The following is an 18,047-nucleotide window of genomic DNA, read 5'->3' on the forward strand; positions in this document are numbered from 1 at the left end:
ACCCTTCCTTGCAAAATTATTAAAGATTGAATTAAACAGATGCTTTAAATAAAATAAAATACTCTTGAGGATATTTTTGTATAATTAACTGTATCAGTGTAGTGTAGTTTTTAAAATTATAGTTGAAAAGTTTCTCAGTCTTGAAGGTCAGATTTATCCAATTCTTCAGTTCGTTGCTACTACCCAGTATGAAGCCACCATGCTGGCTTGCACTGGAAAATTTCAGGTGTGTTACCGAAACTCTCATATCACAAGCCTACTCTCCTATAATACGAACACAGAATAGTCAGAAGTATGCAAAGGGTTATATGAGGTGAAAACCTGGCCCAGAAAGAAAAGGCTTTCGTCCTACCAAACAGTATCTTCTCTAAGTAAAATGACTGGTAAATACGTTGAAGCAGAGATCAGCACAGAGCATGCATTCATTCAGAAATAGTCTTTCACTTAAAAATAAAATCAAAAGAGCACTCATTTCTCTGTGACAGCTTATTTTGTAATATCTTGTTATTTTAAATTCTGTTAATTCAGAAGTTTTAATCTAGATTTAAAAACTCATTTGATTACTGTTCTGACCAGCTCTGGGGAGCCATCACCTCTGCGCAGATGAGTCATCACCTCATCAAGAAAGCTACGCACCGAACACCCACAGAACACCACCTTGCAGTTCAACTCCAGTCCAACGGCCGAAAAACTAGCTGTGGTCTCTTTAAATGTTAAACAGTATTGGCAAGAATATATTTTGCTTTTGAACTTTTATTTTTCAATTTCCTAGATTAAGAGTTACTGATTTAGAACTTTAAATGCTCTAATTAACATAGGGGTAAGACTATGCTTATGAAGAACCAAATGCTATCACTGCATTTTCAAAGTTCTTGAAGGTGAATGAATTTCTAGAAATCAACCACAGTATCTATTCTTTACAATGCCGGTCCATATCAAGTGGGATTTGCCAACAGCTGATTAACTCAAGTGATTAAAATACGAAAAACATAGAATGCATTACAGTAATCTTCATCAACACAATTCAATTAAAGTCAGGTTTCTTAGAAGAAACATGCCGGGAATTTTTATTGTGTCACTCCGGCAGGGTTGGTGCGCACCCAGGACGAAGTGCATGGGACCCCAGTACCATAGTACAAAACCGTTTAATCAAACCTTGGAGCAGTCGGAAAACTGTATGCATTCTAGAATAACTGGAAATTAAAAGAAAAATGTATCCAATACTGAATTACATTGCAGATGAAAATGATGCTAACAATAAGGTAATCAGGTTTTCCATCTCTCAGCTTGTGAGCTTCTAGTGTAATTATTTCTGTTGACACATAACACAGAAGAATTTATAATTCTGTCCTCTATCCCATACCATTTTCTCTACTTGTAACACGTCTTTCATTTATAACCTTTCTTTAACTTACTGGGTAATCTTGAAGGACAAAATTCATGCTACTCCTCATCAAATAACCTTGTGGTTCTCAGAAACAATCCAAGCTACCCAGGTCCTGATCTTGGTAAATACACTAAAACGAAACACGTGAGGCTTTGACAGTGAGTTCTTTAAAAAAGCATTTTTTTCCCATGAGCATCTTTATAAATACACATTAAAGTCACACTGGCCTGTCACTTTTACCAATATCCTGGTCTTTCAGAATGATCAAGAAAGTATTTGCTCGTCTGTGATAGAGACAGAACTGTATTTTAAAGATAACGAAAGGCGTTTCTCACTTGCCAGTCGAAGTGGCAGCAGAGGCCCTGGGTGGGACGCATTTCCCCGAAGATCCCAGAACCCCCACAGGCTCTCTTCCTTTCAGAAAGACTCCTGCTCTCCCCTGGACAGCAGTGCCTCTTTTCTGCTTTCAGGGACAATGATGTTTGAGCAAGAAAACATAGTACCTATCCCGCCACAACACAGACATAATTGGGTGTGTGTGTGGGGGGGTCCAGTACAAAGTGAAAAGGCAGGGTCCTTCTTCAAACATTATTATGAATTTCAAGACAGTAACAGCAGAGCCCTGAACAAGCAGGGGCCTGTTTAAGCCCATAGCCCGGTCCAGCTGCATGGGTGGCCTGGCCAGAGAGTCATGCCTGTTCAGATTTCCTGCCTAATCAGAATCCCAGGGAGGAGACAAGATGGCTCAGTTGGGTTGTTCAGACAAAAAAAAGAATTTTTTTCATGATCATTCAAATGCTGTCCCTGATTTGGAACTAAGTGTCATTTCACATTCAAAATCCCAGGTGAGCTTTGATTCCTAAAGTCTCAGATTGGTCAGTCTTCCCCTAGATTTTTCATTACAGAAATAGTCAGACTAGGTCTTTAAATGCCCCTTATTTTAACAGAGCAATTAATCAGACACGATAAAATGTTTGTATTAATCCTACATGATTTTTTTTAAGTTAAACATTTCTTAACTGGATGGGTATTAATGTCACTAAAGCAACAGGGCATCTCCAAGGGAATAAGTAGCTGTACAACAAACAGCTCTACACACTAGGGTAAAGCCTCAGATCTAGCCTATGGTGTATGCTGTTCCCTTTTAAGATCACAACAGTTTTTGTCAAAGAGAACTAGTAAACTCACTAAGCTGTATGGTAATTTTTTAATACCATAAAATATATATATATATACACATGTCTATATATATATATATTTTTTTTTGTCTGTTTTCTAACGCCCATGTTTCGGTCACAAGAATTTTGCTGGAACCCAGAGGTATCCCATTCTTCATAATAATATTTTTGAAAAGTGTATGTATAAAAAGTGCCAGGTTACATTACTAAGCAACGACATTTCCGGGAGTGAATATACTTCCTGTATTCCGCAAGCTGCTTCAAGTACATATTCGATGGCCATCTGTGCTTTTCAACAAAACTGCGTTCTTCCACTACAATTTTTAGAAAAAAAATGTTAATTGAATGTATTTTCTTTGGGATCAAGTTTAGGCATTAATTATTAGTTTCCTATTTAATAGATGACACCCAAGCTCTGTTACATGCTCTCTACACTTCCCTCAAGCCTTCCAAACTCACTGACTACAATTTTGGTTAAATAAGGCACCAGGATACATCTTGTCCATTGCTTCATTTTTTTTTTCATTTAATTGGTTGGTTTCCTTTGTAGCTAACTAAACCTTTCAAAGTCTTTAAAAAATTTTTTTCCCTCACCTAAGGAGATTTTTTTTCATTGCTTTTAGAGAGACAGTAAGGTAGAGGGAGAGAGAGAGAAACGTCGATGCGTGAGAGACATCGATTGGTTGCTTTGTCTCACACACACTGAACAGGGATGGAACCCACCTGGGTATGTGCCCTAACAGGGAATCAAACCTGAGACCTTTTTTAGTCTATGGGATGATGCTCCAACCAACTAAGCCACACAGGCGAGGGAAACCTTCCAAACTCTTTAAAATCCTCTCAATTTTATCTTCCACCAAGCCAGAGTTATCAAATAATCTCTGCATTCCTGTAGTGTTGTTGTTGTCTCTGCCCTGGAGACCTTTTCCTCCGGGCTTGCATCCTACTGCTCTCTAGGCCTGCTCCTCGCTTTTGTGCTGGATCCCTCCACTCTGGACTCCGGTCCTTCACTTTGTGTATTCTCTAGTTTTGGTGAAGCAGAACCTTTATCACACAGGTGGCAAACACAAGGCCCGCGGGCTGAATCCGGCCCTCCACCTTGTTTCATCCCACCTGGCACCTTGTTGCTGGCACGCAGCGACAGCACAGAGCTCCTTGCCCCTAGTTAAGGAGTAGTTATATTTATACAGCCCTAAAATTGCATTCAGCCCTTTGAAGGCAACTGTGAGGCTGATGTGGCCCCCAGTGAAAATGAGTTGGACACCCCTGCTTTATTAGCTTCCTGAAAAAGGTGGATACATCAGAAGTATTTTTGCTTATGATGAAATGACTTCAACCTATTCATGATTTGGTTTGGGACAGAATCCTAAGTTAAAAACTTTCCTCAGAATGTTGGAGAAAGTACTCCACTGCTTTCTAGTTTCCAGGGTTGCTAAGAACTCCACCACCATTCAGATTCATAGTCCTTGGTAAGTAATATGTGTTGTTGTTGTTTTTATCCTGTAAAGTTTCCAATTTTCTTCTATTTACAGTTGGCATTTTTACAGGTCTCAACGGCATACCTTGTTCATTAAGCTGAGCACTTAGCAGACGTTTGCACTTGGTTGACCCGAGGCCTTCGCTACTGGGATAGACAACCTCTTGTGTCATTTCTTGGTAATTTTCTCCCCACCATTTTCTTTCTGTATTAACTTCTATTATTCAGGATCTTTACCTGCTGGATTGAGTCCCCCAATTTTTTTTTTTTTTTTAACTTTCTTTCCTATCTATCTTTTTGTCCTACTTTCTGGGAGATTTCATTATCTATATGTTTCAACTATTTTATTTAGTTGAGTTTTTTGCTATCACATTTCTAATTTCCAAGAATGACGTTTTCTTTTATTGATTTTTATAAATTGTAAAATACATATGAAATAAAATAAACCACCTCAACTATTTTAAGTGCACGGTGTATGCTGAGTAACGTTAAGGACATTTATGTGACTGTGTAACCAAGCTCCAGAACCCTTTCCAAATTGCAAAGCTGAAACTCTGCCTGTTCACCACCAACTCTGTCCTCCCCACCCCCGGGCCCTGGAAACCCCCACTCCGCTTTCTGTCTTTCTGTCTATTATTTCTTTTCAGTCATATTCTATCCCTGCTTTTTATGGATGCGTATTTCTTATTCTTTGAGGATAGTTTTAAAGGGTTTTTTTTAAAGGTTTTCGTCTACTCCTTGTGTCTCTTTATTCTTCTAAGTTCCTCTTGTGAGAGAATAGAAAATGTGCATATATAATGGTCTCTGCAGCCAGTTATTGGCCTAGAGCTCCCGAAACCCTTGTAACTCCCTCAGCAATAAGAGCACTAGGAGCGTCTTTTGTTCTAATACACGGTTTTTAACCCGTTTCGATGTTCCTGAAACCCCTGTAACTTCCTGGGTGACAAGAGTGTCATTTATTCTACTGAGGCAACCCTGGCTGTGCTCCTGGATGAGGACTAATCACTGAAAGGCCACGATTAAGAGCCTGGACTTTACAGCCATGCCCCTCCTCCTACCCCCACCCCGCATTTTCTTAAGTAAAGGACTGAAAATGGAGTTCATGACCAGTCATTCCTACATAGTGAAGCCTCCATAAAATTCCAAAACTACAAGGTTCAGAGAGCTTCCCGGCTGGTAAATATATCCACATGCAGAGGATGCTACTCCCCCCAACCCCACTGGGACAGAAGCTCCTGCACCCAGGATCCTCCCAGACCTCACTTGATACATCTCTTCATCTGGCTGCTCATCTGTATCCTTTAATAAACCAGTAAATTTAGGTAAGTGTGTGAGCCAATCTAGTAAATTAATTGAACCCAAGGAAGGGGTCATTGGAACCTCTGATCTATAACCAGTTGGTTGGAAATACTGGACTTGCAACTGATGTCTGAAGTGGGATGGGGGACAGTCTTGTGGGACTGAGCCCCTAATGTGTGGGGTCTGACCCTCTCACTATCTCCAGGTAGAGTGTCAGAATTGAGTTAAATGATAGGTCACCCAGCTGGTAGTATGGAGAACTGCTTGGTGTGGGGTAGCCGCCCCCACACTGGGTGAGCAGAAGTGTCAGAAGGGAAGTATTCTGTGTGAATGGCAAAGGTATCTATCTTTCAGATTGGACATTGCCTCATGTATCTGCTGATCCTCAGTTATCTCTTTATATTAAGAGTGAGATACTGGAATGCTGTTTGGAAATCTTTGGGGCATGGGCCGGACTGGCTGACTGGTGGAATGAATATCCTGGAGCACGACTGAGCAGATTAACGTTGGGTTCACTGAAAGAATTCCCAAATGATTGCATCTGTACTTTCTTTTTTTTTTTTCCTCTGATGTTTCAATTTCATGCCCAGGCTACAGAGGTAGCAAACATGTGGCTGCCAGAATTCTAGAACCTGGATACAGGAAGGAGGCTGGCTATTTACTATACAATGTGCATACTTTCACCTAACGCCCATGTTTTCAGTACAGCTCCCTGCCCAATCTCAACTATACTCAGAGTTCACGATTTTATAACTTTTTTGGTTTCATTTCTTCAGGAACAAACCTCCCCTCTCCAGTGATGATGAAGGAGAAGCAGTTACCCGCCTGGGGGGTATAGTGTGTGGTAAAAGCATCTTAATCAACATTTAAGTAATTGTACTGCTTTCAGCCCCAAGCCTCATTCTGCTTTCTAAAACACCTGGTCCCTTGAATGTTGAAGGTTTTTGGTATTGTGCTGGGTGAATCAGCTCTTTTGTCATCATTTTCCCTTCTGTGGGCACTCAGGCTTCCTTCTGCTAAGTCAGTTTCCACTTCTCCACCTCCCCTAATTTGGACTAACAAGGTCTTGATCCAGGCTGTGGGGCCCAGATAAGGAGAAATGAACTAGATGCTCAGGGAAACTAATTTCAGTTTCATTAGGAAGCAAAGGTGATATAAAACTGCTCCCTCGGTTAAGATAAAATAAAAGAAAAAAGTTGTCACAGATGAGCTCTGGCCAACAATACCCTCACCAAAAAAACAAGACAAAAAAAAATACCCTCCATAATATAAAATGCATAATGCAATATTCAGCTAAATTAAACTAGGATAATGATTTCATAAATGCCAAAGGTAACTTATATTCCTGTGCATTGCTGTTTGTTTTCATGAGGCCAGTATAGAAAATGTCTAATATTTAATGAGCTGCTTGACTGAGTTCTGATGCATCAGCACCAGAATTGATGAGATCTTTTCCAGTCTCACCTTTGAATTTCGAAATAACTCTAAATATGAAAAATTCTGTTAAGAGAAAACAATTCTAACAATAATTTGATAATTTTTGAAACTGAAAACAGGCAATTCTTTAGGAAAGCTATAGAGTGATTGTGACAAGAACCCTCCTGAACTTCAGGTGACCATGAGAAGTAGGCCAAGTGTAAGGCAACAGAGAGGAAAGGTGACTGTCACAGCCTGGAGGACATGCTCCTTTACACGGGCAGCTTTACACGGGCAGCTACTGCTTATTCCCGGGGGTTGTCATGTGGGAAGATGGGCCCAGAGCAGCCGGACCTTCCAACTTTTCCAAAGAGGCCAAAATTTTGGATTTTTTGAATGTAACATGTGATAGTTTTTAAATGTTGATACTAAATTAAAACCAACAAAACAAAAACCATGTGGTCTAAATGAAACCCCTCGGCAGGCTACACTGAACCCGCAGACTACCAGTTGTGACCACCTGTTTAGACTATCAAATTTCCCCTTATCCACAGAGGCTTTTTATCACTGCCCAAGAGGACAGTCACAGCAGGTCCTGGACAGAGCAGGCACCACTGATTCACAGCACTTGTGATACCCTATAATTCCCACCAAAGGCATAGAAGACAATCACTGACTCGGTCTCATTTTCTTACCCTGCCTTTTCAAATACGCCCTGGGGTCCTGCTTCTCACTACACCAACTGGTCACAACATACTTATAAATCATTGTGTAAGTTATAAAATAAAATAAAAATGAGTAACTCAAAGAATTTACAGAGCATCTTTCTCCCAAGGTTGTAGCAGCACTCTCCACGTGTACCATACATTTTTACAAGGTAGTGAGTGGAAAATAATCGTATTCTTTGTTTTCAAATTGAAAGTAACCTGAGGTGGCAAAATGAAGGTGCTTCTAAAATCAAAATGTCCATTCATTTCAATTGACTTCTGAAAAAAATAACTGTATAAGACTGTCCCTACCAATGAACAGCAAGCAGAAACTTGCCTTATCTTTATGAATGGACTTTTTGTTCATTTCTTGCACAAAGCAAGTGGTTAGTAAGTATCTATTGTTCTGCTAAGAGTTGAATTCTATGTGAAGAGGCTTCCAGCAGGTACTCGATGTTTGCGGACTGGCTGATGCCTGCCAAGATGTCTGCCAAAAACTGTGTATTTTTTGGTTTCCTTAACTGTACAAGTAGCCAAATGAAATCAGGGATTTTCAGGGGTTTTTTAGCAATGGATTCTCTTTTACAAGTAAAATATATGTAGAAAGCTAAGATATAAAGCAGAGAGAAATGGAGCTACTCTGGTTGAAGGTGAGAGGGAAAACTCAGTACGTGCAAGTGTAGTCTTCTCTTCCCTTCGTTTCTCCTCACTCCCTCCTCTTCCTGCACCCCCTCCCCACTCTCTGCCCCGCTTCAGAAGACCTTCAGGCATCTCCAAGGAGAGTTCTCCTTGTAGAGTTTGAAACTACTTGACTAGGTGATCTTTTAATTTCCTTCTAATCTGATTATTCCTTGAGTCTATTCTAGGTAATAACAGGAGCAGATCTTTGTACTAAGGTGATTATCTACCCTGATGACTAGTCCATTTTCATTTTCTTTCCTCTTATGTAACAACTGAGAAGCTCAATCTTTGATTGGTTTTAATCTTTATAATTTACCTTTAAAATCACACTATGCATACTCTCTACTCAGTAAATTAAAAAAAATTTATTGATTGATTTTAGAAAAAAAAAGGAAAGGGGAGAGAGAGACAGAGAGGGAGAAACATCGGCTTGTTGTTCCACGTATTTATGCATTCATTGGTTGATTCTTATATGTGCCCTGACCAGAGGTTGAACCTGCGACCCTGGCTTATCAGGATGATGCTCTAACCAACTGAACGACCGGGCCAGGGTCAGTAAGTTTGTAGCACTCTTTGATCTATAAAAAATTGTTAGTCCCAGGTAATACAGTGAATTCCTATATAAATATACTTAGTAGAGATATCAGTATAATAGAACTATATATTATGAATAACATACAACAATTACAATGTGTTTACAATAGAAATGTTTTTCAATCTGCACTGTTTAAATTTTGCTTCTGATTTGGGTAGATAAAACCAAGATATTTTTTATCAACTCCAAATGCTGCCTGAGGCTACCTTATCTCTACACTTCAAGGAAAAAATGCATTTAAAAATTATGGGAGCTATCCTCATTAGAAAACTTCTTGTGTAATACAGGTAAAGCTACTTACATAGCACAGGTAACTAGCTAACGTGTCCTCAAGTACCACTCTGCATATGTAAGAGGAATGTATTACATTGACTTTTTAATTTTTAAAAACCATTATTCCTACAAATTATGTCCCAAATCTAAGAACAAAGATCATAAAGTTTTCTTTCAACACAGTAATTGGCGATCTACCTGAAAGATCCTGAAATTCAGGCTTTTGACTGAAGATGAGGTAGTTAGTGGCAATGAAATGAAGTAGCCAGGTTGAAAGGCAATCAGAGTGGTGAAACTGCAAGAAAAATGGAAAGTGAAACAGCATTGCACACAATGACCAGCACTCTGATGATTAGACTAGAGAGAATGGTCTGGGAGAACTCATGGAGAGCCCAAATCCATGTTTAATGCGTCTATGTTTGATGCAGCCTCCAGCCTACTCTGACAACAGAAAGAAAAAAGGAGCATTAATAACACATAGTAATAAAATTACAACATTGAATAAACGGAATCAAATGAGTAACAAGCTACTGCTGCTGCAGTGGCTGAGTATCTTTAAGCAGATGTATGAGAGCATTCGTGGTTCACAAAGACTATTCTTGAGGTTCTCGAGGATTTAGTTTAAGCTTTTCATCTAAGGTCATGGCCTTCACTCACTGCACCTGCATCTGTGTGGCAGAGATATAAGATCACAGTTACAAAGGCATACACTTGGCCATATCTAAACAGATCTACCCAGCGAGCGAGCCAAAAATTATTTTGGGGAGGAAATGTCATCTCCTAAGGTTATGGGTAGCACAGCATAAATATTTCTGTGAGAACGTTATGTTTGAATAGTTGCTTTTAACTCAGAGGTACTGTTACAATGAGCAGGATTCCCAGCATATTTCTCATTCTGACCTTCAAAAGCTAATGGAGGGGGAACTTAGAGCAACCTGGCCATGACATCCTCACCTTGGTACCAATCCAGTGATACTCACCAATTCATCTAACCACCCAATTCAGATTACAATAACTTGCTATGAGGCAACTTTGGTACATGAGTATAGTTCCTTTTATTATTGTTGTGGTTAGAACACACATAAAACTTAGCATGTTTAAGTGCATGGTTCAGTGCTTTACGTACATTCACATTATTGTGCAACCATTACCTTTATCTATTTTCAGAACTTTTTTTATCATCCCAAACTGAAACTCTTTACCCGTTAAATAAAACATTTCCTTTCCCCTACCCCCAGTGCCTGTCAACAACTACTTAATTTTACTTTTATGAATTGGACTATTCTAGGGTTCTCATATAAGTTGAATTATACAGTATTTGTTTATTTTCTGTCTGGTTTATTTTACTTAGCATAATGTCCTCAAGGTTCCTCCACGTTGCAGCATGTATTAAAATTTCATTCTTTTTGAGGCGGAGTAATATTCCATTCTGTGAGTGAAAACACATTTGGTTTACCCATTCATCTACTGATGGACATTTAGGGTGTTTCCACCCTTAGGCCAAATATAGCTCTTTTAAGGACACTCAAAATTATTATTTAAAATAATTGTAAGTTGAAGAAAGATTTGTAACCTCAAATCTTTTTTTAAAGACTTTTAAAATTTATTTTCAGAGAGAGGGGAAGAGAGGAAGAAAGAGAGGGAGAGACATCGATGAGCAAGAGAGACATCAATTGCTTGCCTCTCGCACAATCCCTACCGGGGACCTGGCCTGCAACCCAGGCGTGTGCCCTGGCCAGGAACTGAACCAGCAGCCCTTTCTCAATCCACTGAGACACACCAGCCAGGGCTGTAATCTCATATTTTAAGAAGGAAACTCAAGTACTGCTCTTTTAGAAAGTTCCAATGTGAGAACACTTTAAAATGTAAATTCATAGGACCCTCTGATTTTTATCAAACAAATTCAGAATTTTTGAGTTGTATGAGAATTTATAGTTCATCTAATTCCACATCACATTTTAACAATATTTTTTCACCTTATCTTTTAGCAGATAAATGTGAATGATCTCAAGGAAGTAGGGGGAGAACATGTAGCTGTAGCTGTTTTAACAGAAGCTATGAATACTATGAGATGAATAACTTACCAACAAAAGTTCAGAACATTGCCTAATGGCTGTGACTTGCGAAGACAGGGGAGATCACAGAGATGAATAGCTGCCTACAAAAGCTTAGTTCAAATGCAGAATTTTATTTTTGACCAAAATTTAAGATATAATTGTGGGCTCCTGTGAAGAGATGGAATGCATCTCACTATAAACTACTTTTAGGGAAGAATGTGTGCTAAACTCAGAAAATAGGTTTAGACAGATAAACAACAGAATAAAAAAGAAGAGGCATTAAAAAACCATAAACCAAATGCTATAGCATTTAACAGCTCGGTAAAGAATAATAATGGAGCAGAAAGTACCAAGAACTCACTAGGAAAAGGTCAGAAACAAAACTGATGGCCTGAAGCAGTCAAATATTAATACTCAGATTATAAAGAAGTTGAATTTAAAACTTTAATATGAGAGTAAATAAGACCTCACATGAATCAGCAAATTTGGCTAGATAGAGTTTAAAGGGGAGTAGAGATAAGGAAATCTCTCCCATAATCCGAAGGAACTAGTTTGATTAAGGGAAAGAAGCCTCCATTATACGTTAAGAGTTAAATTTGATGGAAACATATGGACCTAAAGGTAGAATCAAGGTAAAGGATTAAGAGAATTTAGGGAGAAGTGGAAACAGAAGTGAGAGAATACCAAAGCGACTCATCTATATTGAAGGTACGAATGATGCTTTCCTGATACACAATACAAAACCGACAGATAGAAGGACTGGAAATTTCAACTACTCTCAGAGCTCCAAAGTCTAAATCTGCTAAAAGAGAATTTCACCTCCTAGTAAGTCAGAGAAACAATGAGGAAAAGGTTAACTAAATTCCAACCACAGGATGAACTGGCTAGTGAAGTAGAACCTCAAACTAGAAAATTCGAACTTGGAGGGGCTGATTATCCTGCTATCTGGGATCCATAATTCCAAATCAGGGACCACCAGCAATAGAAGAGAGAAAAACTGGTAAATGTAGGCTTAATCTTAGCAAACAGAAAAGTCATCAGAAACAAACAGTAAAATTTAAAGAGTTATCTTAGAATTTTAAAATTCAAGAGTAAAAATGAGGATAATCACATAATCAGAAACCACACAGTCAGGGAAAAGAAGTCAGGAAAAATTTCTCACAACATGGTCCTAAATGATGCTGATGAGGAACTGCATGTTATGTGTGTGGGGGGGGGGCGGGGTTATTGGGGGGAGAGCACTTAGAAGAAATCAGTGCAACCACAGAGGAAGTTTTCTTATGTATGAACTATCCATTTAAAAGAGTACAATAAGATAAGAGAAGTTTGTGTCCCTTTTCAAAAAGTATGACAGACTTGTTACAATAGAATGAAGATGGCACATCAGAAATGAACTGTGGTTGTGAAAATGCTAGGCAGAATAAAAATTCATTTTTAAATTAAATCTAGTGGGTAGCTCTCTTTAGCCCAAGCTCCATGTAAATATATCACAATTAGCTGAATGCATAAACGCCCTAGAATGTGCAGCGATACAGTTATTAAAAACAAAAGGGCCCTGAGCTTCGAAGAGGCCAGAAGGCCTGGTGTACTGCAGTGATTCTCAACGCAGATATTTGTACCAAGTGTATTCCTGATACCGGGAGACGTATCAACAAGAGACGTATCAACAAAAGGTGGTTTGACAGGATTAATGAGGTACACCAATACCTCCTACAGACAAATGAAACTTCAGAAACAGATTCATGAAGTGGATGAATGAATGAACAAATAAGTCGGTTCAGCCTAATCATCTCTGTTAGTATGAATGGACCAATCCTGTCATTTTCCTTTCAGGAACCCTAAGATGTGATCATTTGGGGGAAATTCAATATAAATTCTATTTCCTATAATGCTGACATGATACAATATAGCTCCACATTGAAAGGACTCTAATAACTGCCACCATGTAGTTGAAAAATTCCCTATCAACAAATTCTACCTCCTTAGAAAGGGATCGCTCAAAAACCCTATCTTCAAAATCACCCAGCCACGGAAATTATTGTGAGGGCACTTTAGCCTCATTTAGTCAAACTTCTATTCTAAGACAGCTACTAATATATGTCTTAATAAGAAGCAATTTTCAAATAATATAATTTTATGAGACTTTTAGAAAACCAAATAAGCAGATGCCTAGGGCCCATTACCTTGGCTTTTTTGAGCAGGTCGACTACGTCGAGGCTCATGGACGCCAGCTCCCTGCTTGGCATGCTCTGTAGCTGTGTGATGATGAACAGCTCGCAGATGTGCTGCAGTCTGGACACCTGATACATCTCAGCACAGATCAGGAGGCACATGGCCTGCAAGATGCCGGCTGATGCGAAAAAGGGAAATTAGAGAAAGTGGACAATAAAACCATTTCTTTTATGACCTAAAACAAAACAATAATAACAAAAACACAAACAAAAAGTGCTGTGTCATGTGATATAGAACAGAATGCCCAGGAGACAACCTTGGGGCAGTCAGCATTCTAAACGCCATTAAAAAGAGAATTTAAGCCTTCACACTCAGAAGTGAGCCTGTGTGTTGTTTTCCTTTTCCGTTCTCCAGAGGGGGAGGCTCTACAATTGCCCTTAATGATCCGCCCCAGAGCCATGGGGTAATTCCCTCCCTCCGCTAGCTAAACTAAAGCCCTGCAGAGGAAACTAAAGTAGTTCTTCTACTTCTGGCTTTAGTTCCAGATTCGTTTTATTTTAATTGTGGTAAAATAAACATAACATAGAATTTACCACTAAGCATTTTTTCCAGTTTTACTGAAAAATTACTGACATACATCACTGTGTAAGTTTAAGGTGTACAGCATGATGGTTTCACTGACATATACTGGGAAATGATTACGACAACAGGTTTAGTTAACATCCATCATTTCATATGGATACTATAAAAAAGAAAAGAAAAAACTTCTCCCCTTGTGACGAGAAGCCTTAGGGTCTACAACCGTAACACCTGTCCTAGCCAGACAGCGGTGCCAACTACAGTCACGTTGTACGCTGCATCCCCAGCACCTGTTTACTGACCACCTTCTTCCAACTCCCCCTCTGCCACCCTACCTACCAGTAGCCATTTTTAAGTGTGCAGTTCATTGGCGTCAAGTGCATTCACACTGTTGTGCACCCATTACCACTACCCATCTCCAGAGCTCTTACGTCACGTCGTTCCAAACTAAAACTCTGTGTCCATGAATAGCTCCCCACGTCCCCCTCCTTCCAGCCCTGGCACTCACCTTGGTGGTTGTTTTTTAACAATTCCCTGTAAGTCTAATTTTTTTACCATATTTTTCCCCATTGTCATTTATTCCCCTTATACTTCCCTCTCCCCACCACAGTCACCACACCGTTGTCCATGTCCATGAGTTCTTCTACCTTTTTGCTTGGTCCCTCCGCCCCTAACCTCCCCCCTGCACCGCCCCATAGCTGTCAGCCTGCTCTCTATGAGTCTGTCTCTACTTTGCTTGTTAGTTCAGTTTGTTCATCAGATTCCACATATGAATGAAATCATATGGTATTTGTCTTTCTCTGACTGGCTTATTTCACTTAGCATAATGTTCTTCAGGCCTAAACATGCTGTCCAAATAACATCTGTCTGTGGAATATATCTGATTTTTTATGTAATTCTCTTATCCCTCCTTAAATTCCTTACATTCTTTTGTAACCTGATTTTAGGAACCAAGAATGCTGTGCATATTTAACGTAACAAATAGAATACTTTTCTTTCTGTGATTTTCCCCATGCAAATATTCTAGTATCCAGATTAGCTTTTTGATTATTCATTTTCACTCATTTTCTCCCTGAACCTTTGACAAAATTTTTAAGTGCTTTATCCTATAGTTATTATTGCTTTTCTGAGCATTTTTCTAATTAACACAATAAAATCTAAATATTAAAGCTTCAATTACTCTAATGAGAAATGACTGAGAAACTAAAGTTTCTTATCATTTCAAATCTCGTCAAGTTTTTAATGTAATACACATATTTGCCAGGCCAGTATCAAAATAAAATAAACAATAACACTCATTCTGATGAGAACCAATGCTTTTGGTTTTTTTTAGATTTTATTTATTTATTTTTCTTAGAGGGGAAGGAAGAGAGGGAGAGAAACATTAATGTGTGGTTGCTTCTCACACTTTTTTTTAATTTTTATTTTTATTAATGACTTGTTTATGCTATTACAGTTGTCCTAAATTCCCCCCATATCCCCTTTCACACAGCCCCCCCCCCCCCCCCCCCCCCCGCTTCCAGTCACTGCCCTCACTGTTGTGAGTGTCCATGGACTCTTCACGTGTGTCCTTGGACTAATCCCCTCACCTTCTTTCAGTCAGTCCTCACCTGCCTCCTTCCCTCTCACCACTGTGAGTTATCCATGATTCTATGCCTCTGATTCTCTTTTGCTCATTAGTTTACTTTGTTCATTAGATTCCTCTTATAAATGAGATCATATGGTATTTGTCTTTTGCCACCTGGCTTACATCACTTAGCATAATGCTCTTCAGGTTCATCCGTGCTGTCATAAAAGGTAGGAGCTGCTTCTTTGTTTCTACTGTGTGTGCTTTTGTTTTTATGATGCAAAAATGATACACCAGTCTTTTCCACTGACAGGAAGAACTGTGATTGGCTGCAAGACCAGGATTAATTCAATTTAAAAGGGAATTTTCTTTTTTGGAGCTCTAAAACTTTTGACTAGAGCATTCATGACTTGTTTTAAACTTTTTAATAACAAACACATGATATCTTCCAAATCTAAAAATCAAAAGAGTAAACCTGAAGGGAGGTATGGTCTGAAATGTGTATTTTCTTTTTTTGATATTTGTTTTGCTAGGATGCCTGGCCTCATTCTGCCATCAAGGCCTCAGGCCTGGGCTAAGCCACCAGGGCCTTATTCCAGTTGTGTTTGTGGTGGGGGCCATCTGGTGGCCAAAGGGGGAAGATTACCAAGGTGGTCTGTGCCTACATCCCAAGGCGTTAAGCCTGTGGAAAGGATTCTTAACCTGTTAAGATCTGTTCCAACTTGTAGCTGCCACAGACGGTTAACTCCTGGTTCAAAGATAATCACTGAATAAGGAAAGAAAGCCTGCAGTCAATTAGGCATTCTAAACATCTTAGGAAAAGTTTTCAAAGAAGTCAGCTTTAGAAGTCTGACTTTAGGAGAAGTCAGAACAATGCCTTCAAAGAGCTCACATCCTCTGGGCCAGAGAGATGACGAAGGAGGCCCCAGAATACTGAAAGTCCTCAAAAGTGCCCTTATCAAAATGCAGAGCCACAAAAGCAGCTGTCCAACCCTCTTCTCACGGAAGGGACAACGCCGCAAGGAACTTTCTGTCCCCATCTGTAGAACTGGAGTGGCCACTGGGTCCCACAGGACACCTCCATTTCCAGGGTGCCCACAGGGACCACCATGCTGCTGGCCCCACCTGGGACACGTGAACTTATGTCCGAGTCTGAGAGCCCGCAGGAGGTTCCCAATCACTGCTCTTCCACTTGCACCGACTGAAAATTCATTGTTGTCCCAAAACTACCTCCACCTGCTCAGCACACTCCATGATGTCAACTGATAAACCTTCGCTGAAAACAGATTTCACATGAAGCAGTTTATTAAAATAGGAGACAAGGAGAAAAAGAAGTGTTAGATATTATCTCACATTTATACTGCTCACCTGGGCAACAGGAGTCTGTGTATAAGTACTCTAAGAATGACAAGAAAGTCTCTTTGGAAACACCGTAGACCGGAACCAGAACACTCTTTGCTTCCACGTAATTCCCGTTAAACATGGCCGCCATCACCTCACAGCGCGCCACCAGGATGGCCCTGTGGGCTGGCACCGTCGTACCTGCATGGTTCCAAAGGGAAACTAAGTTAAGGGAGATGAGCTGGCAGAGTTACTACCCTAGCAATTTCCCTTGTGATGAGACTGCTACTGCATTCGGCACAGCTAAGCTGATACATGGAAACCGAATTTGGGGGTGATGGCCAGCATTAATTCAGAGACCTTTCAGTTTTTCACTGATAAAGAAAGAGTTCAAAAGTTGACATTGAAACCAACAATTTGCAAGTCAGGCAATTATTTGCTACTAGTTTATATTTCTTGATGACAGGAACCCTGAACAATTTTTGCTTCATGTGTTTATAATGAAACATCTATCCTTTTACCCTTTCCATTTGGCCTGAAATACCACTACCCACCCCTGCCCACATGCCTCCCAAGAAAACAATGCCATTCTTCTCTTGGCCAACTCACCAGACAGCCCTGCCCAGGCTTCCCCTTAGCAGACACGGGAAATAAACCATCTTTGGCCTAAGCTGTCTCTTTGCGGAGCCAAGGAGAGCATTCCAGATCTCACAGAAAATTGGGGAGGGGATGGCCTAGTCCCCCCACTGTCTCCCCAGGGAACCTCTCCTTCCTAAATGAGCAATGCCTGCTTCTGGGTGAGCCAGAGCTACTGCAAATTTTAAAGGCCCCTCAGCCTACACCCCTCACCGAAGCTCATTAAACTAAACTGACTCTCTAGTAAAAAAACTGTGCCACCACACCAAACTCCAGAAGGGACACGTGTCTCCCGAGGCTTGTGGGTGGAGAAGCAGCTCTTACTACTCTCACCGTATTAGGAAACCAGGAATCCACAGCCGGCCTTCAGTTTAGTCTAGATCAGTTCAACAAATCATTATCCAGCACCCCCCACGTGCCAATCGCCACCTTAGGTAGTGCAGATACGAAGATGAGAAAGACAAGCTACCTGGCTTCGGAGGAGCCGCGCTTTAGGTTTGGTGAAAGATGCCACAGCCAATGTGAGTGACAAAGATGTCACCTTCCGAATAGTAACTCTATGAGCCAAGCCACCCTCCCGTGACCAAGAGTCTTCACCTATGCATCCCTAAAATATCATTCTTCTCTAAAATATTTACAATTATTGGTTTCTTCACTCTCTTTAAAGCCAAGCAATACATCT

The 18,047-nt window shown here is 40.0% G+C and overlaps 1 protein-coding gene across 3 annotated transcripts in view; it reads right to left on the reverse strand.

The window, feature by feature from the left end:
* Positions 1-2,703: 2,703 nt before the first annotated feature.
* RHOBTB3 (Rho related BTB domain containing 3) overlaps positions 2,704-18,047 on the reverse strand; it is a 50,534-nt gene continuing 35,190 nt past the window's right edge. For 2 of the 3 annotated variants that reach the window (XM_053911747.2, XM_053911740.2), the window contains exons 9-12: positions 16,757-16,930; positions 13,254-13,420; positions 9,212-9,308; positions 2,704-2,879 (exon numbers count right to left, since the gene is read on the reverse strand). In XM_053911747.2, the coding sequence (XP_053767722.1) occupies positions 2,764-2,879; positions 9,212-9,308; positions 13,254-13,420; positions 16,757-16,930 (554 nt within the window). In that variant the 3' untranslated portion in view covers positions 2,704-2,763. Of the gene's footprint in view, positions 2,880-9,211; positions 9,309-9,328; positions 9,682-13,253; positions 13,421-16,756; positions 16,931-18,047 lie in introns of those variants that run through there. The other variant, XM_053911748.2, reaches the window with a different exon arrangement.

Source organism: Desmodus rotundus, chromosome 1, assembly GCF_022682495.2.
Source record: "Desmodus rotundus isolate HL8 chromosome 1, HLdesRot8A.1, whole genome shotgun sequence".
NCBI classification, from domain to species: domain Eukaryota; kingdom Metazoa; phylum Chordata; class Mammalia; order Chiroptera; family Phyllostomidae; genus Desmodus; species Desmodus rotundus.